The sequence below is a fragment of the Mobula birostris genome, chromosome 1 (genome assembly GCF_030028105.1).
Source record: "Mobula birostris isolate sMobBir1 chromosome 1, sMobBir1.hap1, whole genome shotgun sequence".
Lineage (NCBI taxonomy): Eukaryota > Metazoa > Chordata > Chondrichthyes > Myliobatiformes > Myliobatidae > Mobula > Mobula birostris.
This window is the reverse complement of record NC_092370.1, coordinates 208318327-208346085: the sequence shown is the minus strand read 5'-3', so window position 1 is coordinate 208346085 and position 27759 is coordinate 208318327. Positions and strand designations below refer to the sequence as shown.

The 27759-nt window shown below is 41.8% G+C and overlaps 1 protein-coding gene across 1 annotated transcript in view; it reads left to right on the top strand.

The window, feature by feature from the left end:
- amn (amnion associated transmembrane protein) overlaps positions 1–25097 on the top strand; it is a 52393-nt gene extending 27296 nt beyond the window's left edge. The window contains exons 5-12 of the mRNA XM_072282645.1: positions 50–279; positions 1525–1662; positions 8980–9088; positions 11829–11911; positions 13346–13526; positions 15632–15797; positions 18535–18637; positions 24855–25097. Of these exons, the coding sequence (XP_072138746.1) occupies positions 50–279; positions 1525–1662; positions 8980–9088; positions 11829–11911; positions 13346–13526; positions 15632–15797; positions 18535–18637; positions 24855–24971 (1127 nt within the window). The 3' untranslated portion in view covers positions 24972–25097. The remainder of the gene's footprint in view (positions 1–49; positions 280–1524; positions 1663–8979; positions 9089–11828; positions 11912–13345; positions 13527–15631; positions 15798–18534; positions 18638–24854) is intronic.
- The last annotated feature ends 2662 nt before the right edge of the window (positions 25098–27759 follow it).

Genomic DNA, 27759 nt, shown 5'->3' with positions numbered 1-27759 from the left:
TAAAGATATCAATGCTGAAGTGCTAAAGTGCATGCTTTTTCAACCGCAGGTGAAGATATCACTTTCAATGATCCTGATCAGTATAAGTGGTATGATCCCAAATATTGGCAGACAATTTCATCAAAAAGTGAGTTGGAAAAAAACAAATACACCTTTACTTTGGACGAAGAAAGTGTCCCTTGCCAACATGATGATGTTGTCTTTCAACCTGGAACATCTTTCCGTGTGGATTTGGACGCACAGTATATTAATGTTAAAACTATTTCTCTAATGAATAGGGTGAGTGCTTACTTCTTTGTATGATAACTAATTTCTTCCAGTATAGAACATAGAACAGTACAGCACAGGACAGGCTCTTTGGCCTGCAGTGTTGTGCTGAACCAATTAAATTAGCAATGTCATATCCTTCCATTTTCCTCACATTCATGTGCCTATCTAAACAGCTCCTAAAAGTATCAGCAACACACATCAAAGTTGCTGGTGAATGCAGCAGGCCAGGCAACATCTCTAGGAAGAGGTACAGTCGACATTTCAGGCCAAGACCCTTCGTCAGGACTTAAAAGTATCATCTGCTTTTCTTAATATAGAGTATGAAGGCTTAATGTAGAGGCTACACCTAAGGTGAGAAACAGTGTTAGTGTTTCAAGTCAAGCTTCCCGAAAGTGGACAGCTCTGAATAGAGCAGGCAGTGGCTACTCTTAATGTGTGACCAAGCCAGTGTGTCTGACTGAAGAAGCAAATGTCACCTGCACTGTGCTCCTGCTTTGCTACGACGGGCAGCCCATTCAGTGTCCTCCTCACCCTGGGTTTGCTCACAGCGTGTGTCATGCTTACACTAATCAGCCATGGTATTGTAAACGAGGATGCCACGCTAAAATGGTAACAAACATTAGTAAGGCTACTCCTTGTTAATTATGTACAATTCTAGTTGCCACACAGCAAAAAATGATGTGAATGTGTTGGAGAGATTAGTAGAAGAGACGTTGCCTGGACTGGAGCGTTTCAGTTATCTGGGGAGATGGATGGATTGGTTTGATTTTTCCGGAGTGTAGGAGGCTGAGGGGTAAGCTGATAGGGTTTTACAAAATTGGGAGAGATAAATAGTAAGAATCTTTCATCCAACAAGGGACAGATGAGGGCATAAGCATCAAGTGAGAGGTACAAGGTTTAGAAGAGATTTGAAGGGGAATTTTATGTTAGTATTTGGATGCTGGAACATATTGTCTGAGGATGTGGTGGAGTCAGGTACTTTCACAACATTTAAGAAAAATCTGGATAAGCACTGAAATTACCAAGGTATACAGTAGAAAGGTACGGACTAAGTGTAGTAAATGAGGATAGCACGGACAATTTCAATGGTCAGGATGAACCTTGTAGGCCAAAAACCCCAATCCTATACCGTATGACAGCACCCCTGAAAACAAGCTTTCGTCATTTTCTGTGGCTGAAAGTGAAATGTCATGTGTCAATTTGGTTTTGCTCATTTGAATAATGTGAAATTGAAAATGTTGTCTTGCGTTGCAGAAATTTATTAGTAGTGGAGATTTTAATAATTACAAACAGTCAAACACTGGAAGACTGCAGTTCCATGGAAATGCCTCCGTCGCTGTGACCAACACCAAATGTGAAGATAAATCTGGCTGTGAATGTGGTAATTCTGATGTAAGGATCTAATCGATGTGCTGATCTGAAGTTTCTACAGTGAGTATGGTCTAGATTTCCACGAAAGGTTTGTGATTCAGAGTATGGTAATGCGTAAGTTTTTTCAAAGGCTAATTAGTCCCTTAACTGTGAGCTGAAGGACAATGATACATGAGGAGAATTGGGCCATTCAGCCCATTGAGTCTGCTCTGCCATTCCATCAAAGCTGATTTATTATCCCTCTCAATCCTGTTCCTCCCTTAACGTTTGACATCCTTACTAATCAAGGAACTATCAACCTCTGCTTTAAATATACCAATGACTTGGCTTCCACAGCTGTCTGTGCCAATGATTTCCATTGATTTGCCACCCTTTAGTTAAAAAAATTCCTTCTCATCTCTGTTTTAAGAGAATGTCCTATTCTGAGGCTCTAGCCTCCGATCCTAGATCTCCCCACTATAGGAAATGTTGTTTCCACATCCACTCTGTCTAGACCTTTCGATATTTGATATGTTTCAATGAGATTCCCCCCTCATTCTTCTAAACTCCAGCAAGTACAAGCCCTGAACCATCAAATGCTCCTCATACAATAATCCTTTCATTCCCAGAATCATTCTCGTGAATCTCCTCTGGGCCCTCTTTAAACCCGGAACATCCTTTCTTAGATAAGGGAGCTATACTGCTCCCAATCCATCACCCTGACCATTGGCCTGACCATTGTCTTACTAAGCCTTAGCATTACATCTTTGATTCTATGTCCTGATGCTCTTGAAATGAATGCTAACGTTGCTTTTGCCTTCCTCACCACTGACTCAACTGGCAAATTAACCTTTAGGGAATCCTACACATGGGCTCCCAAGTTCCATTGCACCTTGGATTTTTGAATTTTCTGCCCATTTAGAAAATAGTCTATAGTTTTATTCCTTCTACCAAAGTGCAAGCCATTAACTTCCCAGCAGTGTATTCCATCTGCCACTTTGCTCATTCTCCTTGTGTAAGTCCTTCTGCAGACTCCCTGTTTCCTCAGCACCACCTGCCTCTCCAGCTATCTTCATATCATCTGCTAATGTGAACACAAAACCATCCGTTCCATCATCCAAATCATTGACACATTACATGAAAAGAAGTAATCCAAACATAATCTCATGTTTTGGTGATCACGAAACCATTAGATCATGTATAAACTCTTCTGGAGCAATAAAACCTTGCCTGGTCTTCTGGCCTATAATTTATTTCTCATAACCATAAATACCACGATTTAGTTTGTTGAATTTATGCCAACTCTCAAAGCAATGGCATTGGTCTCATTCCCATTTTTTGTTCTCGGTCAACAATTTTCCTCCAGTCTCCTGCATCTCTTTTACACTTGGGGCAGTTTCCTGCAAATCAACTTACAAGTCTGGGACGCAAGAGTAAACTAATGCTCCAAGAGGATGCAGTCCATATGTAGAAGGTGCAAAGGCCAGACTGATAGCACCTCAGGACAGGATTGAACCTTAGCTGCTTGAGTTTTGTGTGCTCTAGCTATTGGACCACAATTACCACATGTATCTCCTGATCCTCTGATGTGACTGACTCATCTCTCTCTCAAGGGCAATTAAGGATGGGCATTGTCATTATCCATCCTCCAGCGTAATATAAGATGTGCATCCTTTTGACATTGTTCACTAACTCAGCCATAAACAATATTACAAAGATGGTCAGCTGAGATTTTTAAGAAATCTTCATTCAGACATTCTGTGTGCCAAGGTGGATCTTCATAGGTGAGAGTCATTCTTCAGTGTAAGATTTATGTCAGGTTTGAAATTCAGCAGCCATTCTAGGTTTGAGCTGAAATCCTGGGCTGACGCTCCAGTGATTTGCTGAATGAGCTCTGCACTGTTGGACATCCTGCTAAAGTGATCCTCAGCCTGTCCCCTGGGGGCCCGCACTGTACACTTCCTGAACAATTCCTTCTTTCTCTTGCCAGTGTCTTGTTATGTAACCGGTTTCCTACCCAAGTTCTTTTATTCCATGGACAACTATTCTAAGTTACCATACACAGGCTGATGGGAAAAGCATATGACTCTGAGGATCAGCGGAAATCTTATCATTCCCTTGTGGTTTATTAACAGAAATTCCAAGTGACTAGTCATAGCCTTGAGATTGAAAATGAATGAGCATTTCTTTGGACCATATGATTCAGCTGTGAACTACAGCTCAGATTGATTACTTTTGTGGACTTTATACTGCGGCTTACTCTTCACGTGCAATAAAACTGAAACACAGGAATTTCCCACATACCTCCAACTGCTAATAGAACAAAAGGTGCAAAGGTTCTTGTCAGTTCACTTCATAGTAAGTCACGAAGAAGTGACAACACTTCCTGTTATCCTCACAGAACTTCACTGTGTCACTTTAATCTGGGAAAAAGCAGGAGGAAGGAAATGGTTCCACTTGTGCTTTGGAATTGGTGGCTTTTGCAAATGTCTGAGGAGACCAAACACACTTTCCACCAAATCCGTCTCTACTGACCGCGAAGGAAGAGCTGCCAGTCAAAGCAGCTGACTAACGGGCAGTACCATCTCCTTTGCCCTTCAGCGTATGTTAACACGTCAAGGGAACCTTACACCATGGCAACAGCTTTTTGCTGCAGTCACTGTAGAATTGGTTTGTGTCACAAAGCATTTTGGCCACACCTAGTCTGAAACACCGTGATCCAAATTTCATGTGATTAGTCACTCCATAAATATTATCAGTACATTAAAAAAGAAAAAGCAGAAGCCATTAAAGATCTCAGACTAAACAAAATGCTGGTTGGTGACACTTAGTAGCTGTGGAAGAAGCCAAAAAGAGATAGTGTATCAACGTTTTGGCAAAAGAGTCCATCGCAAAACATCAGATTTCCTGTTCCTGACATGAACTGCTTGGACAAAGTCAAACTACTCCTGACTGCTAATGAGAAGTTAAAAGTAGCAAAACAAAATGCAGACGTTAGGTTGGCTTAGTACACAGACAGATTTATACAGGGTGGAGCATGAATCAAGTGGTTTACGTCTTCATATAAGTCCTCCACTTAATTATTGATTGCCAAGCACTGGAGAGAGCCGCTCTGGGGATTTTAGAAGAAACAGGATGGTGCAGTTTATGAGTGCTCTGCCATCAAAGTATTTGGTTGCAATGTATTGACTTGGGTGTAGGGGACTAAGGGTGCAATAGCCAAACTTTCAGGATGGACGGGCTAGCCCATTGTCAGGAGGGTACACAGAGCCTGCAAATTAATATATAGCACAGGAAATTGTGTGGTAGTCAACTTCACAAGGGAGAATGAAAAAGCAAATTGTAATTTAAATGGAATGGGTATACAAATGGTCCAAGTAAATGAAATCAAAGGTTCACAAACAGATACAGCAACCAATTAGGAAGGCCAATGGCTGGATGTTGAAAGGATGTTCTGTATTCCCTTAGCAGAGGTAACTACAGCTAGGGCGTATGGTTTCAAAATGAGGGATTAATCATAATGGGTAAAAATGAAGAAGAATTTGTTCTGAGAGCTGTGAATCTCTTGAATTCTCTATAAAGAAGAGTTGTAAAGATGGAATCATTGAATATATTCCAGTCAAGAATTGAAAGTTGTTGAAACTATAAGGGTGTTCAGAGGGGCAGGAAGAATCAGCATCAGGTTTATTATCACTGATATATGCCATGAAAGTAGTTGTTTAGTGACAGCAGTACAGTGCAGTAGATAAAATATACTATAAATTACAGTAAGGTGGACCAGACTGCTGATTCAAAGGCAAAAAGAGGTGTTTTGTGTTTCTTGATAAACACTTTGTGGGGCCTTGTCACACTCTTGTTCCCTAACCTGTAACATCTAAGACAAAATGCTGATTGTTCTACTTACCAAGAGAGTTCTCCTCCGTGATCCTGGCTGCGCTTACATACCGCTAAAGGCAGAAGTTAACCAGGTCCTCAAGGTACTGAGAGTCACCATTAGCAAAAAAGAAACCCCAACACCTTTCAAATCATTGTCGGAGACTTCAGTCAGACTTGTTTGAAGAAATCTCTGCCCAGTTATCATCAACATATCTCCTGCAGCACCAGGGTCCCAACACACTCAACCACTACTATACTACAATTAGGATTGCCCACAGTCCATGCCTGGACCGCATTTCAGGAAATCTGATCACCTGGCTGTCCTTTTTCCTATCTGTACACAGGCAGAAGATAAACAGAAAAGCTCCAGAGATACGGACAAGAAAGAGATGATCGTAGGAGACAGAGGAGCAGCTATGGAATTGCTTTGAGTTGGTAGACAGGGCCATGTTCAAGGGCTCCATCAGAGAATCTGAGCCAACACACCATGGTTGTCACGGACTTTGTAAAAACAGTTTTAAACAAGTGTGTCCCCACAATATCATTCAGAGTCTTAGCAAACCAGACGCCCTGGATGAACCATGAGATCCGCAATCTGCTGAGGGCCAGATCAGAGGTGTACAGGTCTGGATTCCAAGTAAAATACAAAAGGTCCAGTTACGATCTCCATATAGCCATCCCGCGTGCGAAGTGGCAATTGGGAACCAAACTTGAACCAAAAAAGGATGCTTGACAGCTGAGGTAGGGCTTGAATGCTATCACCTTCTACAAAGGGGAAACCAAGTTACCTAGGTGACAAAAGGTTTTGCTCCCAGGTGAGTTCAGTGCCTTTTAAGCTTGTTTTGGCTGTCAAAATATGGAGGTCCTTCACCAACTTCCACAGCCTGTGATTTCAGTCTCTGAGGCCAACGTGAGAGTATCTTTCATGGGGGTGAACCCACGGAAAACATCTGGTCCAGATGGGATTCCTGGCTGAATACTAATGGCCTGTGCTGATCAGCTGGTTGGAGTGTTCACTGATATCATGATCCTCTCATTTGGCAGTCTGAGATGCCCTCCTGATTTAAGCAGGTTTCAATGATATCGGTGCCTCAGAAGAACGTGGTAACCTGCCTCAATGACTATTGTCCAGTAGCACTTACATCCACGGTGATGAAGTGCTTTGAGAAGTTGGTGACGTAACATGTCAACTCCTGCCTAAGAGGCAACTTGGATCTGCTTCAATTTGCCTACTGTCACTTAATTGGCCCTTCACTCATCCCTGGAACATCGGGACAGTGAAGATCCGTACACCAGGATATTCTTCAGTGACTACAGCTAAGTAAACAAAGCTATCATCACCTCAAAACTAATCAGTAAGTGCCAAGACCCAGGCTTCAATACCTCCTTGTGCAACTGGATCCTTGATTTCCTGTCTTGCAGACCCCAGTAATTTCAGATTGGCAACAACATCACCTCCAGAATCTCATTGTGCACACAGGTGCACTATAGGGCTGCGTGCTTAGTCAACAACTTCTCTATTTGCTTCATGCTTATGACTGTGAGGCTCAGCACAGCTCCAATCCCATATGTAAGTTGGCTGATGACTCCACTGTCACTGGCCAAACCAAAGGTGGTGACAAAGCAACATAAAGGAGGGAGATTGACAATCTGGCTGAGTGCGGCCACAACAACAAGCTCTCACTCAATGCCAGCAAGACCAAGGAGCTGACAATTGACTTCAGGAGGGAGAAACTGGAGATCCATGAGCTCGTTTTCATTGGGGGATCAGAAGTGGAGAGGGTCAGCAACTTAAGTTCCTTGGTGTTAATGAGAGAGTGTGCAGTACTTGATCTCCTATCAGGGAATGTGACAGGGCACGTGATAGAAGTTTATGTATGGGAACACTTCGCACCTAGTGATCATAATGTCATTAGTTTTAAAGTAATTGTGGAAAAGCAAAGGTTTGGTTCTCAGGTTCTAAACTGGAGAAAGGTCAGACTTGATGGTATCAGAAAGGATCTGGCAAGTGTGGATTGGGACAGGCTGCTTTACGGCAGAGTTGTACCGGTAAATGGGAGGCCTTCAAAAGTGAAATTTTGAGAGTACAAAGCTTGTATGTGCCTCTCAGAATAAAGACAAGGATAACAGGTTTAGAGAACTTTGGTTTTCAAGAGATATGGAAGCCTTGGTTAAGAAGGAAAAAAAGTGGAGTATAGGAAATATAGGTAGGTAGGAACAAATGAAGAACTTGTGTATAAGAAGTGCAAGAGGACACTTGAGAAAGCAATCAGGAGAGCTGAAAGAAAGAAGATGTTACTTTAGTAGACAAGGTGAAGGAGAAGCCCAGGGGCTCTATAGACATGCTAAGAGCACAAGGATTCCAAGAGACAAAATTGGTCCTCTGGATGATCAGAATGGTAATCTATGGATGGAGCCTAAAGATATCTTAAACAGATTATTTTTTCATAATGGTTTATGTGGAAGACAGAGTCTATGGAAGTGAGGGAAAGCAGCAACAAGATCATGGACCCTATACAGATTACAGAGGAGGATGTGTTTGCTGTCTTGAGGCAAATCACGATGGATAAGTCCCCAGGGCCTGATGAGGCATTCCTTTGGGCCATGTGGGAGTCAAGTGCAGAAATTGCAAGGGCCCTAGTAGAGATATTTAAATGGCAGGTGAGGTGCAGGAGGATTCGAGAATATCTAATGTTGTTCCACTGTTTAATAACGTCTGTAAGAATAAACCAGGAAAATATAGGCTGGTAAGCCTGATATCTGTAGTGGGAGAGTTATTGGAAGTTATTCTAAGGGACCAGGTATATGAGTATTTGCATAGACATGGACTAATTAGGGATAGTCAGCATGGCTTTGTCATTGTAGGTCATGATTAACCAATCTCAGAGTTGTTTTCAGGGAAGTTAACGGGAAAGTTGATGAAGGCAAGGCCGTGGATGTTGTTTACATGGATTTCAGCAAGGCAGGATCAAGATGGTTCAGTTGCTTGGCATTCAAGATGAGGTAGGAAATTGGATTAAACATTGGCTTTGCGGAAGAAGCTAGAGCGGTAGTAGATGGTTGTCTCTCTAACTGGAGGCCTGTGACTAGTGGTGTGCTGTAGAAATCGGTGCTGGATCCATTGCTGTTGTCATCTATATCAATGATCAGGATGACAATGTGGTTAAATGGATCAGCAAATTTGTGGATGACATCAAGATTGGGAATGTAGTGGACAGCGAGGAAGACTATCAAAGCTTGCCGTGGGGTCTGGACCGGCTGAAAAAATGGCAGATTGAATTTAATGCAGAGAAGTGTGAGGCGTTGCAATTTGGGAGGTCCAACCAGGGTAGGTCTTATCTGGTGAGTGTTAGGGCACGGAGGAGTGTGGTAGCCTCTTCTGTTAGCCTGAGTATTTCAGCAGCTGGAGTCTGATCCCACAACCCTCTGAGACAGAGGCATCTGGCCTACTGCTGACTCTGGAACTCTTATTTTTATCTGCAGAACCAAAGGAGGATTTGTTCTAATTTGCAACAAGATTTCAGAAGCTATTGTGCAGATCTTGATTGTACAAACCCCTTAAAGCCTCAAGGACACTGCTGTGAGATTTGTGGTAAGTTTAGGTTCAATTTATATCCATGTCTATTTTATAGATTTTAGAAAACAATTTTACTCATATAGTGTATCAATATCATGAAAATGGAACACTTTGATTCCTGGTCTCCTGTTTTCCTCAATTAGAATAGTGGTAATCCATTGCAGAGTAAAGCTCCTTCTCTCTGACTACGTACAGGGTTTTGCAGAGAGGGACAATCGATCTGAGCATAACTGGGAATAATGTACAAAGTATTAAGAAATTTAATTGGATTAGAACTTTAATGCAAATATATTTATCATTTGTCTTTCCAGCAATATAATCTAGAACACCCAAGTAAATATGAATCATATTTGTATAGCTTATGTACTAATGGTAACCACAAGGATAGATAACGGCCTATCCAAACATCCTGTCTCTCATAAACTCAAACGATTCTGCAGATGCTGGAAACACACATAAGATACTGAAGGAATTCGGCAAATCAGGCAGTATCCACGGGTGGGAATAAACAGTTGATATTTTGGACAGAAAACCTTCATCAGAATGAAAAGGAAGGAGGAAGAAGACAGAGCTAGAAGATGGAGGAGGGGAGGGGAAGGAGTACCAACTGGCACATGATAGGTGGAAGAGAAGGAGAGGAGAGGGCATCGGACCACGGAAGAAAGGCAAGGAGGAGGGGCACCAGAGAAAGATGAAGGGCAGCTGAAGAGAAGCAAAGAGGTGTGAGAGTAATGATAATAGATAATGGAAAAAGGCAGGGAGGGTTATGGAATTACCAGAAGTTATATAAATTAATATTTATGCCATCAGGTTGGAGTCTACTCAGCCGGAATATAAGATGTTCCTCCTCCAGTCTGAGTTTGGCCTCATCATAGCACTAGAGGAGCACACGGAAATGCATGTCAGATTGGGAATGAGAAATTGAATTGAAATGGTTAGCCACTGGGACTTCCTGCTTTTTGCTGCAGATAGAGGAAAGGTGCTCTCCTGTCTCTTGCTCGTGATAGCATGAGTATCGCAACTTGCGGATTCACCACTCTTCCAAAATTATATGGTCTGCAGGGGAGGGGGAAACGAAAAGAAAAGAAAACAAGTCCAAGTCAAATTTAAAGGATTAAGAGTGTGTTGTGGAGGAATGGAAATTAATGGGTTCTTCTTCAACCAACCAGAAGATTAAAATTAACCTACTCTCTCATCTGACTTGTTGCTTTGTGGATGGATGACCATAACTAGTTCTATTGTCTTCCATATATATTTAAAACGTGTTCTCCTGTTAGCCTAAAGAAATGCACGTCTAGTCGTGCACTTAGTAAGTGCGTCACTAGACACCTGAGTTATGCATGAATCAAGCATGGATGATGATCACGGCAAAGCAAGCAAAATAAAATGTATTTTTCCTGGGTCCTTCAAGGCTACAAGATGTCTCAAGGTACTTCACAGCTAGTTGAGTACTTCTGAAATTGAAACATTGGGGACAGCACTCATTCCATATAGCAAGGCTAGAAAGAGAAAAGGAGACAAGTGACCAGGCCACTTACTTTATTTACATTGACTGAGGGATAAATGTTGCCAAATACATTAGAACGCCTCTGCATTCAGAGATTGGTAGGTTGCACGTTACGTTGACAGAATAAGGTCTTCATCTATTGGCAAGAAGATCCAAAACAGCTGGATTCCAAACAATGGCAAACACATACACTCTGCCACCTGCTGGACCTGATAAAGAGGCCGCTGAATGCACGTTCAATGGGCTTCTGCTGTTGTAGGCCATCCACTTCAAGGTTTGATGTGTTGTGCATTCAGAGTGGCTCTCTGTTGTAACACATGGTCATCTGAGTTACTGCCATCTTCCTGTCAGCTTGACTAGCCTGGCCATTCTCCTCTGACCTCTCTCATTAACAAGACATTTTTGCCCGTAGAACTGCTACTCACTGGATGTTCTTTGTTTTTCCACCATTCTCTAAAAATTCTAGTCCAGCTCTAGGGACTGTTGTGTGTGGAAATCCCAGGAGATCAGCAGTTTCTGAGATACTCAAAACCATCCCTTCTTGCACCAACAATCATTCCATGGTCAAAATCACTTGGATCATATTTCTTCCCCATTCTGATGTTTGGTTCAAACAACAGCTGAGCTACTTGAGCATGTTCACATCCTTCTATGCAATGAGGTGCTCAGCTGATTAGGTAGTTGCCTCAGCAATCAGGTGTGCAGGAGTTTCTGGACTGTGAGTATGTGGGCACGTAACACCCACGTTCAAATTCCCTAAATGGAAGCAGTCTTTTTAAATATCAAAACTATAAATTTCATAATATATACCTGGCACTAATTACATTTTACATATATAATGAACAAAATTACAATACATTAACGCAGCACATGTTTTCCCCATGAACAGTGCACTCATTTAGTGTTTGAGAGGCTGTTACACAGGAACCAAACCGTGGTTCTTTCCCCCAAAGACTCTCATTTGCTCATTTACTTGGAAGCAGTAAGAGAGCCAATATTTGATAGAAGTTCAATGTAGCCAGTCTCATAAGGAGCTGTTGAGGAACTAATCAAACACTGTGACATATAACTATAAACTAGTGGAGAAGCTGACAGGTAATCACAAGAACCCAAGACATTCTATATCATCCATGCAAAATGCCTTGTAAATGACTAAAATGTATTACTATAAAATAATATTATTACATTATAGCTGTGGCTTTTTTTTTAATGGAAGAATGAAAAATAATGCTGTTGCATTGAATGTAGGTGCCATTATTTATTTACAATATGATGATCGGTTTGATCTGGAATTATACAGAACACAACTCATCAATTCGTTCCTTGGCTTGGTATGTTGTCTCCAAAACTCAGTGTGTTCCTGTCTTTAACAAAATTATTACCAACCAAATATTATATGCAATGTTCTGCTCTTTTGTCCTTCTGTGTTTGACTTCATATAGTGACTTGTATATTAATTATTATTTTGTTGTATAATCTTCATTCAGTTTGCTTTAATATTTCAAAAAGGCAATTTTCCATCAGGCAGTTAGTGAATCCCGACTCTTCCTTGCTTACACTTAAAGGCTTTCACGCTGCACCTCCTGAGGCAAGATTCCCTGGACATAATGGTAACATTTGCTGGGTCTTTTCATTAACCATGTGAGAGTATAGTGTGATTCTGTCCTCACTCATTGTACAATGTGAAACAGTATAACTAGCAGAAACGGAAATTGCAACAGATTTCTCCTTCATAGTTTACTCTTAGCTTTTCCAGTAATGCTCTTAACTGAGCTAATCTGAAAAGATTCTAATGCAATGCAAACCATCAGATCTGATATTCTTTTCATTGCCATTCAATACCATGTCAGGCAATGGAATCTGCCCAATGGAATATGATGTTTATTCAAATTTTTTCCTCTAATATTCTCTAAGTCTCATCCTCTTTACTTTAAAGACTTCATCTGGTCATAGTCACCAGAGCTAAAGAGGAAATGTTTCCTGTCCATGTCCCTCAGAATTCATATAGCTCGGTCAGGTCCCATTCCACCCCTGCACTTCCCTGGGCTCAGCCTCTGCTCCAAGAAAAAACAAATGCAGCCTCCCCAGTCCTCATAAATGAAACACTCCAATCAAGGCAACATCCTGGTGAATCTCTTCTGCATTCTCACCAGCGCAATCATATCATTCAAATTGTCTGACAACCAAAACTGCATATAATACTCCAATTGAGGCATAACAAAAGTTTTATAATTTATCTACTCTTGCTTTCATTAGCTGTGACATACTTAATCGCCTTATCTGCCAGTGCTGTTGGCTTCAGCGATCCTTGGGCATCTACATGAATATCCCTCCTTTCCTCGGCACTTTCTAAGTTATTACTAATCATTTTGTATATCCTAACAACACACACAAAATGATGCAGGAACTCAGCAGGCCAGTCAGCATTTATGGGAAAAAGTAAACAGTTGATGTTTTGGCCCGAGACCCTTCCTCAGGTCCTGACGAAGGGTCTCGGCCTGAAACTTCAACTGTTTACTTTTTTCCATAGATGCTGCCCGGCCTGCTGATTTCCTCCAGCATTTTGTGTGTGTTGCTTGGATTTCCAACATCTGCAGATTTTCTTGTGTTTGTATATCCCAACCTTATCAATCCTCCCAAAATATTATCTTTGCTAATCTTTTACTCTGTATTTAATTTAATAACCTTCCTGCAAAGCAGTGTGAAAGACTTGGCAGATCAAAGACAGTAATACAAAACAAATGTGTTGCTTTTCGTTTTCTTAGGGTGACAACAAAGGTGTGCAGATGTCCATGACAAAAGTTTACAAAGAACATTTTTCCAAGCAAACTATCCCCAGTGATGCAATTCCCCATATCCAGATCGTTTTAATTGACAATGCGACCAATACAGGAACACTTGCCATTCGATTGGCACAGGAGATCATGACAGACATCACTTCTCAAGGTACTTATCATTATGCTGATACATGTTAAAATACTGTGCATCTTGGCAATGCATTGCATATATCATTGCTATATTCTAAGGAAGTGAAAGTTATGATTGGCTGTCTATGATACGAACTGGACGCTTGTATAATTTCTTTCTTTCTCTGAAGACTGCAATTCAAAGTAAAGGCTCAATGTGAATCATATCTGTATTTCACAGTAATATATATAGAACGATAGTCTTACTTCAGTTAGCTTCCCTGAAAACGTGCAACAATAAGAACTGGAATGCACCACGCATGAATGGATTGTGTCACCTAGTTTAAAGATGACGAGGAAGAGGTATAGTCTAGTTTGAAGGTAGTCTCATTAACCTAGGTGGAACGTGGGTGGAAAAAGATTGTTTTTCTCTGGCCTCAAAAACACTGAGACAATGCACCTACACTGTGGCAGTGACCTGGAAGGTGGTAGATGGAGATCGATCACAGAAAGCAATGCAGAGGTAATCTGGATAATTTCTGTGGTACCTGGAGCAGTACTGTTGATAATACCAGCACTATGAAATTACCCAGAAATCTAGCTTTAGGCTACTAATTAATTTTGACCGCTAAGGTTCCAGTGCACAAGTTTGTTCTTCTGGCTGGATAAAGTTGAAGTTTAAATGTGCTGCATCTCATTGAATGGAGGAAAATATTGATGACTGTCAAAAAAGGAAAAGCAATGAAATCACTAGGAAAAGGACAGGAGTTTCTTCCCAAAATATTTGGGACAATGCCTATATTTCTCTTTGAGCAAGTAGCCACGAAGTTTTCCTATGTTGACTTGTAAATATCTTAGTATATTTCTTTCAAAGATACCCCTGATCTCCTTTTATCCAAGCCTGGCTATCTTCACAGTTTCATGGCTTCACTAAAATCTTTCAGCCATCCTGTGACTAGGTCTCTGACATATCTCCAACTGTTCATAGCCACGAAAGAGATCCAGGAGCTTCCAATTCAATGAGGCTAAGCCAGTCCTACAATCTGCTGTTTATTCACTTGCGGCTTTGTTACATTATTAATAACTTATGACTTTCAGTATTCAACATGGTGTTTATCATATAAAAAATTTAGAATCATAGAGTGGTACAGCACAAAACAGACCCTTCAGCCCAACTTGACCATGATGACCAAGGTGTGGACTTGAGCTGGGCCTGTTTGGCTGAATTCGGCCCATATCACTGTAAATCAGGGGCTCCCAACCTTTTTTTTTTGCCATGGAACCCTTACGTTAACTGGTCTGGGAACCCAGGCTCCAAATCCTTCCATTCCATGGATTTACTAACTGTCCTTAAAAAATTTTAATTGTACCTGCCTCTACCTCTTCCTCTGGCAGACATTCCATATCGCCTTCACCCTTTGTGTGGGGAAAAGAATTGTCTCTCAGTTCAATTTAAATCCTTCCCCTCTCATGTTAGATCTGTACCCTCTAGTTTTACATTCCCCTACTTTGGAAAAAGACTACCTTGTCTATACTTCTCATGACTTTAGGTCACCCTCATCTTCCTTGGCTCCAGGAAAACAGCCCTAACCTATCTGGTCCCTCATTAAAACTCAAGCCCTCCTGGTTCAGTAACATCCCTGTGAGTCTTTTTACATCATTTCCACCTTTGCTGATCAGAACTCCAATTGCAATCTCAACCAACATATTGTAAAGCTGTAACATGTGGAAGGACTATAAAACTCTTGAACTGAACCTTCCTAGCACCATTCCAGTGTTTTATCTTTAAGGGAATTTACAATTCACAGTTGTTCAATTTCTCTTTGGTTAAATTATCAACCATTTTAAAAGAAATTAATACAGACTTCTATTTAAAATAGTGACCTGACTAATGTAAACACAAGAGATTCTGCAGATGCCGGAAATCTTGAACAACACATTCAAAATTCTTGACAAACTCAGTAAGTCCGGCAGCATCTGTGGAGGGGAATAAACAGTCAGCATTTCAGGCCCAGACCTCCTGGCCCAATACATTGACTGTTTGTTCCCCTCTATTGAAACGGGCCGACTTGCTGAGTTCCTCCAGTACTTAGTGTGACCTGCACCAATGACCTGACAGCCTGGGCCTGTTCTGTTTTACTGCAGGTAATGCATTTGGGATTGTGAGTGCTGAGCTCAAAATAAACACCAACACTGAAGAACAAGACGGAAGAAACAGTGCTAGAAAAATCACAGGCATTGTGGTTGGTGTTCTTGTTGCTGCCTCGTTAGCTGGAAGCCTGACGTTCTTCATCATTTCAGGAAGAATCAGGTAAATGTACATACACACTTACAAAATGGATGCACTTTATTTTGCAGCTCAGCTTGAAACCAGGACAATTGTCTAGTCTCGTCCTTGCGGTCATAACTAGACTGCATATTTTAAAAACTTGATTCTCTCCTTGTATCTTCTCCCCACTGCTTTGGTTCTCTGTGCACACCCCTCCCCCCCCACCCCAGTCTTTGAACCATCCACTGATGATAACAGTTTATCTCTAACCTGTGCTACTTATATGGTCCAGAGAGTCTTTAGTCACATTTCCTTTTGGTATCCTAGGTCCAAAGAGAATGACTCAGCTTCTCCAGTCTAACCTTGCAGATGTAAAACCTTACTCTTGGAGCCACTGTAGAAACTTCACATTTCTCCTGATGTGTGCTGACCAGAAATGGGTACAATGGTCCACTTGAGGCCAAATCTATCTTTTTATGAATGTGCCCAGGATTCTGCACCGCCATTAGCAGTGTATCACTTCCTATAGGAAAATTTCATTCTCTGCCTCCCTACCCTTGCGGCTAGCCTCTCCATGTTGGCTTGCCGCCGTGCTGGTTCCATCTGCACATTTTGAACGTTAATCTACATATCCGTATGCAAGTCATGAATGTACACCAGGAAAGGCCCAAGCCTGAACAGTCTATCATGCAATCTACCTTGAAGTCTGAACAGCAGCCTCTCACCACGCTTTCTACTGACCTGATATTTTCCCCATGCTGCCATTGCTACTTTATTCCACAGGACTCCAGTTCCATCCAGGTGACATTTTCTTCACCGTCATTGTCTGGTATCAGATGGGGAGAAAACAATTAGGTTAGCCAAACATGTGACTGTGACAAATCTGTGCTGGCTTTCCTTTTTTTTAAGCATTTACCAGCCTGTATGCCTTTTACATTTTCCGCTGATTATTGTTAAATGTTTTTGACAATCTTGGTAAACAGACTGTACTTCAAGATCTTTGCCATTCCCTAGTCTTTATGTACTTCCCAGTATCAAGGAGAAATGAAAAAGTTATGATAAGCCCTCCTCTCTTTTTTTAAAACTGTCCTTCTCATCTCAATTCTTCTCTTGATTGTTACACAGCTATTTGCTTTCCCATGTCCATGTGACTCAGGGACTTCAGTCACCATCTTTTCACCCTTGTGGAAATGCCCCATCTTTTACCTAAAATATCGCATTTCCATCCCCTGTTACTGTTTTATTTGTCATTTTTTGGTTTCATCTTTACTTGGGTGGATCCCATCTCATTCCTTTGAAGTAAGGCCTCCTCCAACTAACAAGGTCTACTTTACTCCTCTTTGCCCCACCATAATACCAATCCAAATCTTGTGATGCACTCATCACTGGTCTTGGGTCCAGTTGGCACAACTCATTCCCCAGCACCAGATTCCCACAATGTCGCCTCATTTGTTGGGTTAAGAATATACCAGTCAAGGAGGATATTCTGATCACATTTCAGAAATTTATCTTGCTTGTTGCCTTTTGCATTACTATTCCAATGAACACCAGGGGAATGAAGTTCTACAGTTGCCTCACATCTCTGTAATTTCCCTCCAGATTTCCTCCCGTGCCTCCCTCTCCAAAGAAAGCTTCAAGCAATGTAATAGCTCCCCTCTTCCTTCTTAATTCTATCATTCTGTTCTGTAGGCTTGCCCAAAAATGTGGGTTCAATTCCCTGATCTTTTGAGCTAGATTAGCCAATTCAGCCCAGACTGTCGCTGTTACCAAACTTAACACCAAGGATTGCAAAATATGGAATAATTCCAACATTGTTCGACTGTGTGTTTTGATAATGATTTGTTTTAGGAACAAATCACTAGGATTCTTAGTGTTTCTGCCTTTTTGTGAAGTGGTTTTGTTTAGAAACTGTACACAAATCAAAACAGAACGTGTTTCAATCAGAAGAGGAAATAGAGACACTTGGGGCTTGCATGTAAGTGTACCTTTCTCTGTTATTAGATGTGCAGTTTTTTGTGGTTTACAGTGTAAATCCTGTTTGCTGTTTATAATGTCATTTTATATCTTCTTTAAAAAATACCAGTTTTACATTAAAATGTTTTGAAAGCTGCTAATCAGTAAGGAAATGCGATGTTTTAGACAAAAGCTGGGGCATTTCCACAAGGATTTCCACAAGTCCAGGATAGATACTTAGAAACCAAATCAGTATTTGGTAAAATTTTAATCTGGTGACAGTCAGTCACTTCTCCCACAAAGGTCATTCATGTCCCTTATTAGTGATTTGTTTAATACTAAACCACAATCTTTGAATTGCAAAGCTGAGAAGCAGAGGGAAAATTCTTCTTTTGTTATTATTGCATATATGGTAGACTGTAGCTCTTAATCATCTCCTTTGAAGAGTTTTGCTTTCCACTTGGACACTGATAGTTCTTCTGTATTGCAGTCATTTCTCAGCAGCCGATCCTTATTGGATCCAAATATAGCAATCGGTTTCCATCTGCAATGAGCAGGCACCAAGTGCAAAGCAGCCATTCTAGCCACGGAATATCCCTGTGATTTCACCACTGGAGGGATTGCATGACCTCCAGAGTATGACTCTTTCCGGCCTCAGAAATGTCTGGTGCATTTGAAAAAGAACATTAAAAATCAAAATTTCCTAGTAGTTGTTAGGAGTCATGTCAATTGCATTGACTGGAAATTAGTAGTAAAAAAAAGAGTTTATGGCATGTGATACCTTTAAGAAATGAGTAATAATTTCTTTTTGCAAATGATTTTACAGAGTCAGAAGTCCATTGGCTCTCATCAATTTCAAGAATAGTTTTAGATGTGCTGCTGCAGAAACTGTTGATAAGGGATTCAGCAATCCAGTGTATGATCCACATGTAAGTGCTAAACCTACTCCTTCCCTTGACAGATCAGGAAATAATGAAGGGCTTTTCTTTAATCATGTCCCACACATTAAAAACATGAATCCATATGAGTAGGTGCCAGTTTATTTATGGTCAGTCTTTATTTCTTCCAAGATGCTTTTTAGTTAATGTTCTCTAATTCCGACATCCATCGATGAGATTGGAGCACTTTCCCTCTAGGCATTTTAACATGCTAGGCCTAGTCTGATGCCAGGGCTGGTGGCCTACCAGACAGGAGCAGAGGACAATATTGTCCATGGTTGGCAGGTTACTGCATCAGGGTGGGATGTCCAGAAAGTGAATGTAGTTTGGGAAAGGGGTTGGAAAAGGCCTAGGTTTCTTTGTGGAGATTGTGAGCCATCCTGTTGTTCTTCTCACCTACCCACTTCTCCCTTTCCCAGGGAAATAGTTTTCTAAAGCCTCATACCTTCCACCTCAAACACGATGTATTCTGCAGACGCTGGAAATTCAAGCAACACACCATAAGTTCCGCCACCTCCAACGGGATCCCACCACTAAGCACATCTTTCCCTCCCCCCCCCCCGCTTTCCGCAAGGATCGCTCCCTACGCGACTCCCTTGTCCATTCGTCCGCCCCATCCCTCCCCACTGATCTCCCTCCTGGCACTTATCCTTGTAAGTGGAACAAGTGCTACACATGCCCTTACACTTCCTCCCTCACCACCATTCAGGGCCCCAGACAGTCCTTCCAGGTGAGGCGACACTTCACCTGTGAGTCGGCTGGGATGATATACTGCGTCCAGTATTCCCCATGTGGCCTTCTATATATTGGCGAAACCCGACACAGACTGGGAGATCGTTTTGCTGAACACCTACGCTCTGTCCACCAGAAAAAGCAGGATCTCCCAGTGGCCACACATTTTAATTCCACGTCCCATTCCCATTCTGATATGTCTATCCACAGCCTCCTCTATTGTAAAAATGAAGCCACACTCAGGTTGGAGGAACCACACCTTATATCTCGTCTGGGTAGCCTCCAACCTGATGGCATGGACATTGACTTCTCAAACTTCCACTAATGCCCCACCTCCCCCTCGTACCCCATCCGTTATTTATTTATATACACACATTCTTTTTCTCTCTCTCTCCTTTTTCTCCCTCTGTCCCTCTCACTATACCCCTTGCCCGTCCTCTGGGTTTTCCCCCCCCTCCCCCTTTTCTTTCTCCCTGGGCCTCCTGTCCCATGATCCTCTCATGTCCCTTTTGCCAATCAACTGTCCAGCTCTTGGCTCCATCCCTCCCCCTCCTGTCTTCTCCTATCATTTTGGATCTCCCCCTCCCCCTCCCACTTTCAAATCCCTTACTCACTCTTCCTTCTGGTAGTCCTGACGAAGGGTCTCGGCCCAAAATGTCGACTGTACCTCTTTCTAGAGATGCTGCCTGGCCTGCTGCGTTCACCAGCAACTTTGATGTGTGTTACCTTCCACCTCAGGCTGCTCCTACTCAATGAGTGCATTCCCTTGCCAGGTTCGTACCAGACACTGGTCTCATTGGGTGGGGTTACACCTGAACCCAAGGGGAGCCAATATCCTTTTGGGCAGGTTTGCTAGAACTGTTGGGGAAGGTTGAAACTAAATTGGCAGGAGGATGGGAATCAGAGTGATATGGCTGAGGATGGGGCAATTGGTATACAAGTAGATGCAGTGTGCAGTGAGAGTGTTAGGAAGGGCGGGCAGATGATAGGGAAGAATTGCAGACAGTGGGATGAGCTACAATGTAATATAAGGACAAAATCTAAAAGGGTGATGAACACAGGACTGAAGTTGTTATATTTGAATGCACACAGTATATGGAATAAGGATTATGGTGTTGTGGGAATCACTGGGTCATGGCTGAAAGAAGATCATAGTTGGGAACATAACATCAAAAAATACACATTGTATCAAAATGACAGGGAGGTATGCTGAGGTGGTAGAGTTCCACTGTCGGTAAAAATGAAATCAAATCCTTAGAAAGAGGTGACATAGGATTGAAAGATGTAGAATCCTTGTGGGTAGAGTTAAGAAACTGCAAAAAGGTAAAAGGACCCTGATGGGAATTATATACAGGGCTCCAAACAGTAGCGGGGATGTGGGATACAAATTACAATGGGAGATAGAAAGCACATGTCAAATGGGCAATGTTATGATGGTCGTGGAGGATTTCAATATGCAAGTAGATTGGAAAAATCAAGTTGGGGCTGGAACTATGCCCATTCTTCTAATCTGTCTAAGTCCTTCTGTAGCTTCTCTACTTCCTCAAAGCCACCTGCCCTCCACCTATCTTCATATCATCTGCAAACTTTGCAACAAAGCTATCAATTCCATCATCCAAATCATTGACATATAACATTAAAAGAATTGGTCCCAATGCAGTCCTCTGTGGAACACCACTAGTCACCAGCAGCGAACTAGAAAAGGCTCCCTTTATTCCCACTCTTTGCCTCCTGCCAGTCAGCCACTGCTTTATCCATGCTAGGATCTTTCCTGCAATACTGTGGGCTCATAGTTTGTTAAGCAGCCTCATGCGTGGCACCTTGTTTAAGGCCTTCTGAAAATCTTAAGCACACAACATCAACCGATTCTCCTTTGTCTATCCTGCTTGTTACTTCTTCAAAGACTTCCAACAGATTTGTCAGGCAAGATTTTACCTTGTGGAACCTATGTTGACTTTGGCCTATTTTATAATCTGCCTCCAAGTACCCCAAAACCATATCCTTAACAATTGACCCCAACATCTTCCCAATCACTGAGGTCAGACTAACTGGCCTTAAGTTTCCTTTCTTTTGCCTCTCTCCCTTCTTGAAGAATGGAGTGACATTATGCAATTTTCCAGTCTCCCGGAACCATTCCAGAATCTAGTGACTCCTGAAAGATCATTACTAATGCCTCCACCATCTCTTCAGCCACTTCTTTCAGAACCTTGGGGTGTACACCATCTGGTCCAGGAGACTTGTCTATCTTCAGACCTTTAAGTATCCCAAGAACCTTCTCTCTACTAATGGTAACCTTCGCACACTTTATGACCCCTGACACCTGAAACTTTCACCCTACTGCTGGTGTCTACCACAGTGAAGACTGATGCAAAATGCTTATTCAGTTCATCTGCCATTACCTTGCCCCCTCCATTGCTACCACTCCTCCTGCATCATTTTCCAACAGTCCAATATCCTCACCCTCCTCTCTTTTCCACTTAATGTATCTGAAGAAACTTTTGGTATGCTCTTTAATATTATTGGCTAAATTACTTTTGTATTCCATCTTTACCTTAATGACTTTTTATTTGCTTTAGTTGCTTTTTAAAAGCTTTCCAATCCTCTAACCTCCCAGTAATTTTTGCTCCATAATATGCCCTCTCTGTGGCTTTTATGTTGCTTTAACTTCTTTTTCGCCACAGTTATACTATCTTGCCTTTAGAATACTACTTCTTTTGGCCTTCTGAATTGCTTCCAGAAATTCCAGCCATTCCTGCTCTGCCGTCATCCCTGCCAGTGTTCTTTTCCAGTCAGTTCTGGCCAACTCCTCTTTCATGCCTTTGTAATTCCCTTTACTCCACTGTAAAACTGATACATCTGATGTTAGCTTTTCCTTCTCAGATTTCAGGGTGAATTCAATCATATTAAGATCCCTTTCCCCTAAAGGTTCTTTTACCTTAAGTTCTCTAATCAATTCTAGTGAACAGCACCCAATTCAGAATAGCTGATCCTATAGTGGACTCAACCATGAACTGCTGTTAAAGGCCATCTCGTAGACACTTGAGAAAGACCCCAACTGGAATCCTGCATCAATCTGATTTTCCCAATCTACCTGTATATTGAAATCCTCCATGACTATTGTAATATTGCCCTTTGGACATGCATTTTCTATCTCCTGGTAATTTGTAGGCCACATCCTTACTAGTGTTTGGGGGTCTGTATACAATTCCCATCAGGGTCTTTTTACCCTTGCAGTTCCTTACCTCTATGCACAATGATTCAACACCTATTTCACCTCTTTCTAATGACTTGATTTCATTTTTACCAACAGACCAACGCCACCGCTCTGCCTTCTTGCCTTCTTTCAATGTGTATCCTTGGACATTAAGCTCCCAACTATAATCTTCTTTCAGCCATAATTCAGTGATGCCTACAACATGCCAATTTGCAACTGTGCTACAAGTTCATCTCCCTTATTCCGTATACTGTGTGGATTCAAATATAGCACCTTTAATCTTGTGCTCACCATTTTCAATTTTGTCGGCCTTTTACATTGCAACTTATTCTGTTGACTGCAATTTTGCCCTATCATCAGCCTCTCCTTACTACATATTGCCATTGTTTGTAAACCAGCTACCCTTTCTTCAGCACTGTCATCTGGCTTTCCTCTAATACTTCTTGCATTGAAATATACACAGCTCAGGATAGTAGACACACCATGCTCAACCTTTCAATTCCTAACTTTGTCTGAGGTCGTTCCGACATCTCCCTCCACAGCCTCTCCACTAGCTGTTCTGGCACTCTAGTTCCCATGCCCTGGAACTCTAGTTTAAACCCCACTATGCAGCATTAACAAACCTTCCTGCTAGGATATTAGTCCGTCTCCTGTTCAGGTGCAAACCATCCCTTCTGTACAGGTCCGGCCTTCTCTGAAGGAGAGCCCAGTGATCCAAAAATCTTTTGTCCTCCCGCCTGCACCAACCCTTTAGCCACATATTAAACCGTATAATCTTCCTAGTTCTGGCCTCAATAGCACGTGACATGGGTAGCAATCCTGACATCACAATCCTGGTGGTCCTGACCTTTAATTTAGCACTTAACACCCTGAACTCCCTATGCAGAACCCCGTCACTTGTCCTACCCATATCATTGGACCATGACTTCCAGTTGTTCACTCTCCCACTGAAGAATGCTGAAGACTCGATCCAGCCTGTCCTGGCACCCAGGAGGCCACATACTACTTGGGAATCTTGTTCTGGTCCACAGAACCTCCTTTCTGTTCCCCTAACTAATGAATCCCGTATCATCACCGTGTGCCTCTTCTCTCTCCTCCCCTTCTGAGTCACAGAACCAGACTCAGTACCAAGGACTTGGCCACTGTGACTTTCCTCTGTTAGGTCAATTCCCCTCCCTCCCCAACAGCATCCAAAGTGGTATACCCGTTGTTGAGGGTGATGGTCACAGGGGTACTCTACACTAGTTCCTCAACCCTTTTCCCCTTCCTGACTGTCACCTGTTTCCTCTGTCCTGAACCTTGGGTGTAACTACCTCTCCGTATGTCATACCTATCACCCCTTCAGCCTCCCGAATGGCCCAGGGTTCATAGGTTCCAGCTCCAAATTCTTAACGCGGATTGTTAGGGGCTGCAGCTTGATGCACTTCTCGCAATTGTAGTCATCAGGGACACTGGAGGTCTCCCTGCCTTCCACATCCTGTAGGAGGAGCATCTCTACTGTCCTGGTTGAGCAGATATAAAGAAGGGAAGGAGAAAAAAAACTTAATCTTCAGCTTTTCTTTTCTTTGCTTTCTCTGACTGAAGCCTCTCTTCACTGAAGCCTCGAGATCACCACCCTGACTCTGTCCACTCAGATGATGGCTGCTGCCTTCCTTTAATTTGCTCTTGCTAATCAACCCCAAATGTGGATTGGTCAATGGTCAGAGCAACCCGCTGCTCTCATTGGACAGTGGACCTGAGTGAAATCCCCCTCCTCGCAAAACTTTCAATGTCTGGATTGGTCGCTGGTCAAAACCTTATTTCATTTTTGTTTATAAATCCAAAGTAAAGCTGGCTTTCACTTCAGTGTCCAATTTCTGTCATCTCCATGTAATGAAATGAATTTTAAATGTTGGAATACTTGTATGTTATCTTTCCAGTCCCTGCTGCAAGTAAGCATGTCGGATTAGATCAGCTGTGCAGTTTGTATTGAGTAACTTCAACTGGTATGATTAACCTCCATTAGAATTAGAATTAGATAACCGCACTGATGTCGGATTTTCATCTTGGTAACATAGAATAGTGCATGTGGAGCATTATCTGACTGAAAGAAGGGGAGTGGAATGTAAACCCAGTACTGAAGCAGGAAACAAGATCAGATGTGCCATCTCTGATCATCTGATATCCATGTTCCAGCACTAATTCAGGCACCACATCCAAATTCAATCAGATGTCCTGTTAGCCTTTTATATATTTTGATCCAGATAAATCTTTCTTTTGTAGGAATCATGTGGTCATTACCCTGGAGATCATGCAATAGACATTGTCCCACGTCAAGCAGGCATCAGTGTTATTACTCCACCATCTGATGGACGTGATTTTGGAGAGCAAGACTGTTGACATGTTGTCCCATGTATGAATTAATTTTTAATGTATTAAAAAGAATTTAACTTGGTGGTCATTTGCAGGCCAGTGTATTCCTGTAAACCAAAAGTGTGGTAAAATGGTAGTCACTGTTAACTTCATTCTCAGACCTATCTGAATTAAAGCTTTCTCACGTGTTAATTACACATACAAAATGCTGAAAGTGCTGTGAACAGGCAAATTACCATCATGTGTATTGTTCCAGATTTCCAGCATCTACGGGTTTTCTCAGAATCAGAATCAGGTTTATCATCACCAACATGTGATGTGAAATTTGTTAACTTAGCAGCAGCTGCTCAATGCAATCTATAATCCAGCAGAAAGAAAAAAAAAGATAAAATAAAACAATAATAATAAAGTAAATCAATTACATATATTGAATAGATTTTTTAAAAAACATGCAAAAACAGAAATACTGTATATTTTTTTAAAAAGTGAGGTAGTGTTCAAAGCTTCAATGTCCATTTAGGAATCGGATGGCAGAGGGGAAGAAGCTGTTTGTGAATCGCTGAGTGTGTGCCTTCAGGCTTCTGTACCTCCTACATGATGGTAACAGTGAGAAAAGGGCATGCCCTGGGTGCTGGAGATCCTTAATAATGGACGTTGTCTTTCTGAGACACCACTCCCTAAAGATGTCCTGGGTAGTTTGTAGGCTAGAGATTTACAATCTTCTGCAGCTTCTTTCAGTCCTGTGCAGTAGCCCCTCCATACCAGACAGTGATGCAGCCTGTCAGAATGCTCTCCACAGTACAGCTATAGAAGCTTTTGAGTGTATTTGTTGACATGCCAAATCTCTTCAAACTCCTAATAAAGTATAGCCGCTGTCTTGCCTTCTTTATAACTACATTGATATGTTGGGACCAGGTTAGATCCTCAGAGGTCTTGACACCCAGGAACTTGAAGCTGCTCACTCTCTCCGCTTCTGATCCCTCTATGAGGATTGGTATGTGTTCCTTTGCCTTGCCCTTCCTGAAGTCCACAATCAACTCTTTTGTCTTACTGACGTTGAGTGCCAGCTTGTTGCTGCTGCACCACTCCACTAGCTGGCATATCTCACTCCTGTACGCCCCCTCGTCACCACCTGGAATCTACCAACAATGGTTGTATCGTCAGCAAAAAAATTATAGATGGTGTTTGAGCTATGCCTAGCCACACAGTCATGTGTGTACAGAGAGTAGAGCAGTGGGCTAAGCACACACCTCTGAGGTGCGCCAGTGCTGATCGTCAGCGAGGAGGATATGTTATCACCAACCTGCACAGACGTGGTCTTCCGGTTGGGAAGTTGAAGATCCAATTGCAGAGGGAGGTACGGAGGCCCAGGTTCTGCAACTTCTTGCATCTCTTGTGTGGTAGTGAACACAGCTGGAAATTGCCAAGGTACTTAAAGGGATATTTGCTCAGGTGAAGTTTTAATATGTGATGAAGTGTGTTCCTCTCCCTTCAATCTGCACATTTTGGGCTAGCTGAACAGATGAACTGAGTTTTATGTGACTCAATCTTATCCAGTCAAACTTGTGAATTCACAGTGTATTGATGCTTTTGTTTTGTTTGACACTAAATGTTCTATGCCAGTCTTACTCTCGATGAATATTACCGATTTAGAATTTTGGATTGAAGCGTGAAGTGTATGCGTGAGAGAGAAGAATGGCAGTAATACTTTGGGAGAGACTGAGTTACTCCTCATTATCATACAATTGTTAAGGTGAATTCTCCTGGTTTGGACCTGATATAAGCAGAGAACGAAAACTCTGAGGTTATTACTCTTGGTGATTAAATTGTGAGCTGACACAGGGCTGCTCCCTTCTGTGCAGAAGGCCAGGAGGAAGAATTTTAATAATGTAATTATCATGTCCCCGTTCAGGCTGACGAGGGTGTGTTTTATCTTGAACTGTGAACAGCCAAATTATCATTGCCTTGAGCATTTGTGATTAATTCGCATAAACTTTAATCAAACCTTCATCAAGACAGATGGATCAATCATAATTAAACGATATTCAGGCAGTAATCTAAATACAGATGTATTTTTAGGTGGACAAATCAACCATTTTAATTCTGTCTTCCTGTATAGCAAACACATTTTATTTTGAACTAATATTGTAGCCATTCAGTAAAATAAAATTATTTCTTAATGATTTCTGACTTTTCAGTTTTCAAACATGGTTGAAAGAAAAAACGGATAAACTAGAAAAAAAAACTTCGATTATATTTCTGTGTATTTGAAAAGTTTAATTGTGGTCTGTCAACAAAATTCTCTCCATCTCTTTCCAGACAGTAGGAAAAGGAGAGTTGAATAAGCCATGAGCTAGCATCAGCCGAAGTCTTTTGGTAAATGCCAACTGTTTACTTTTGAAGCAAAAACTTAAATTGTTGGTTGAAAAGGCTAATCTTAGTTTCACCAGCAGAGGGCGAAGCGGCAGGGCAGCCTCGATCAATCCACGAATAATGGCAAGATGACTCTCAACGCGAGGTTGATGTGACTGATTAACTTGTACCGCATAATTCTTTTGGTAGGAAATTTTAGGATATTTTATTTCTATGAAACCTTTTTCTTCGGCCACATAACCTAGGAAGCAAAATATATAGAATGTAAAGTGAACAGTTCAGGTTAAGTAAGACAACCTTCGATAAAATCTACTGCACTGCTTTGCTGAGCACCTCTATTTATTAGAACATTCCCGATCGCACTATTGAAGGAAATGTTCTAACAGCAGATAGGCTTTCTGCCAATCTGTAAATCAGCTGTAAATGCGAGGATCAATGCAGA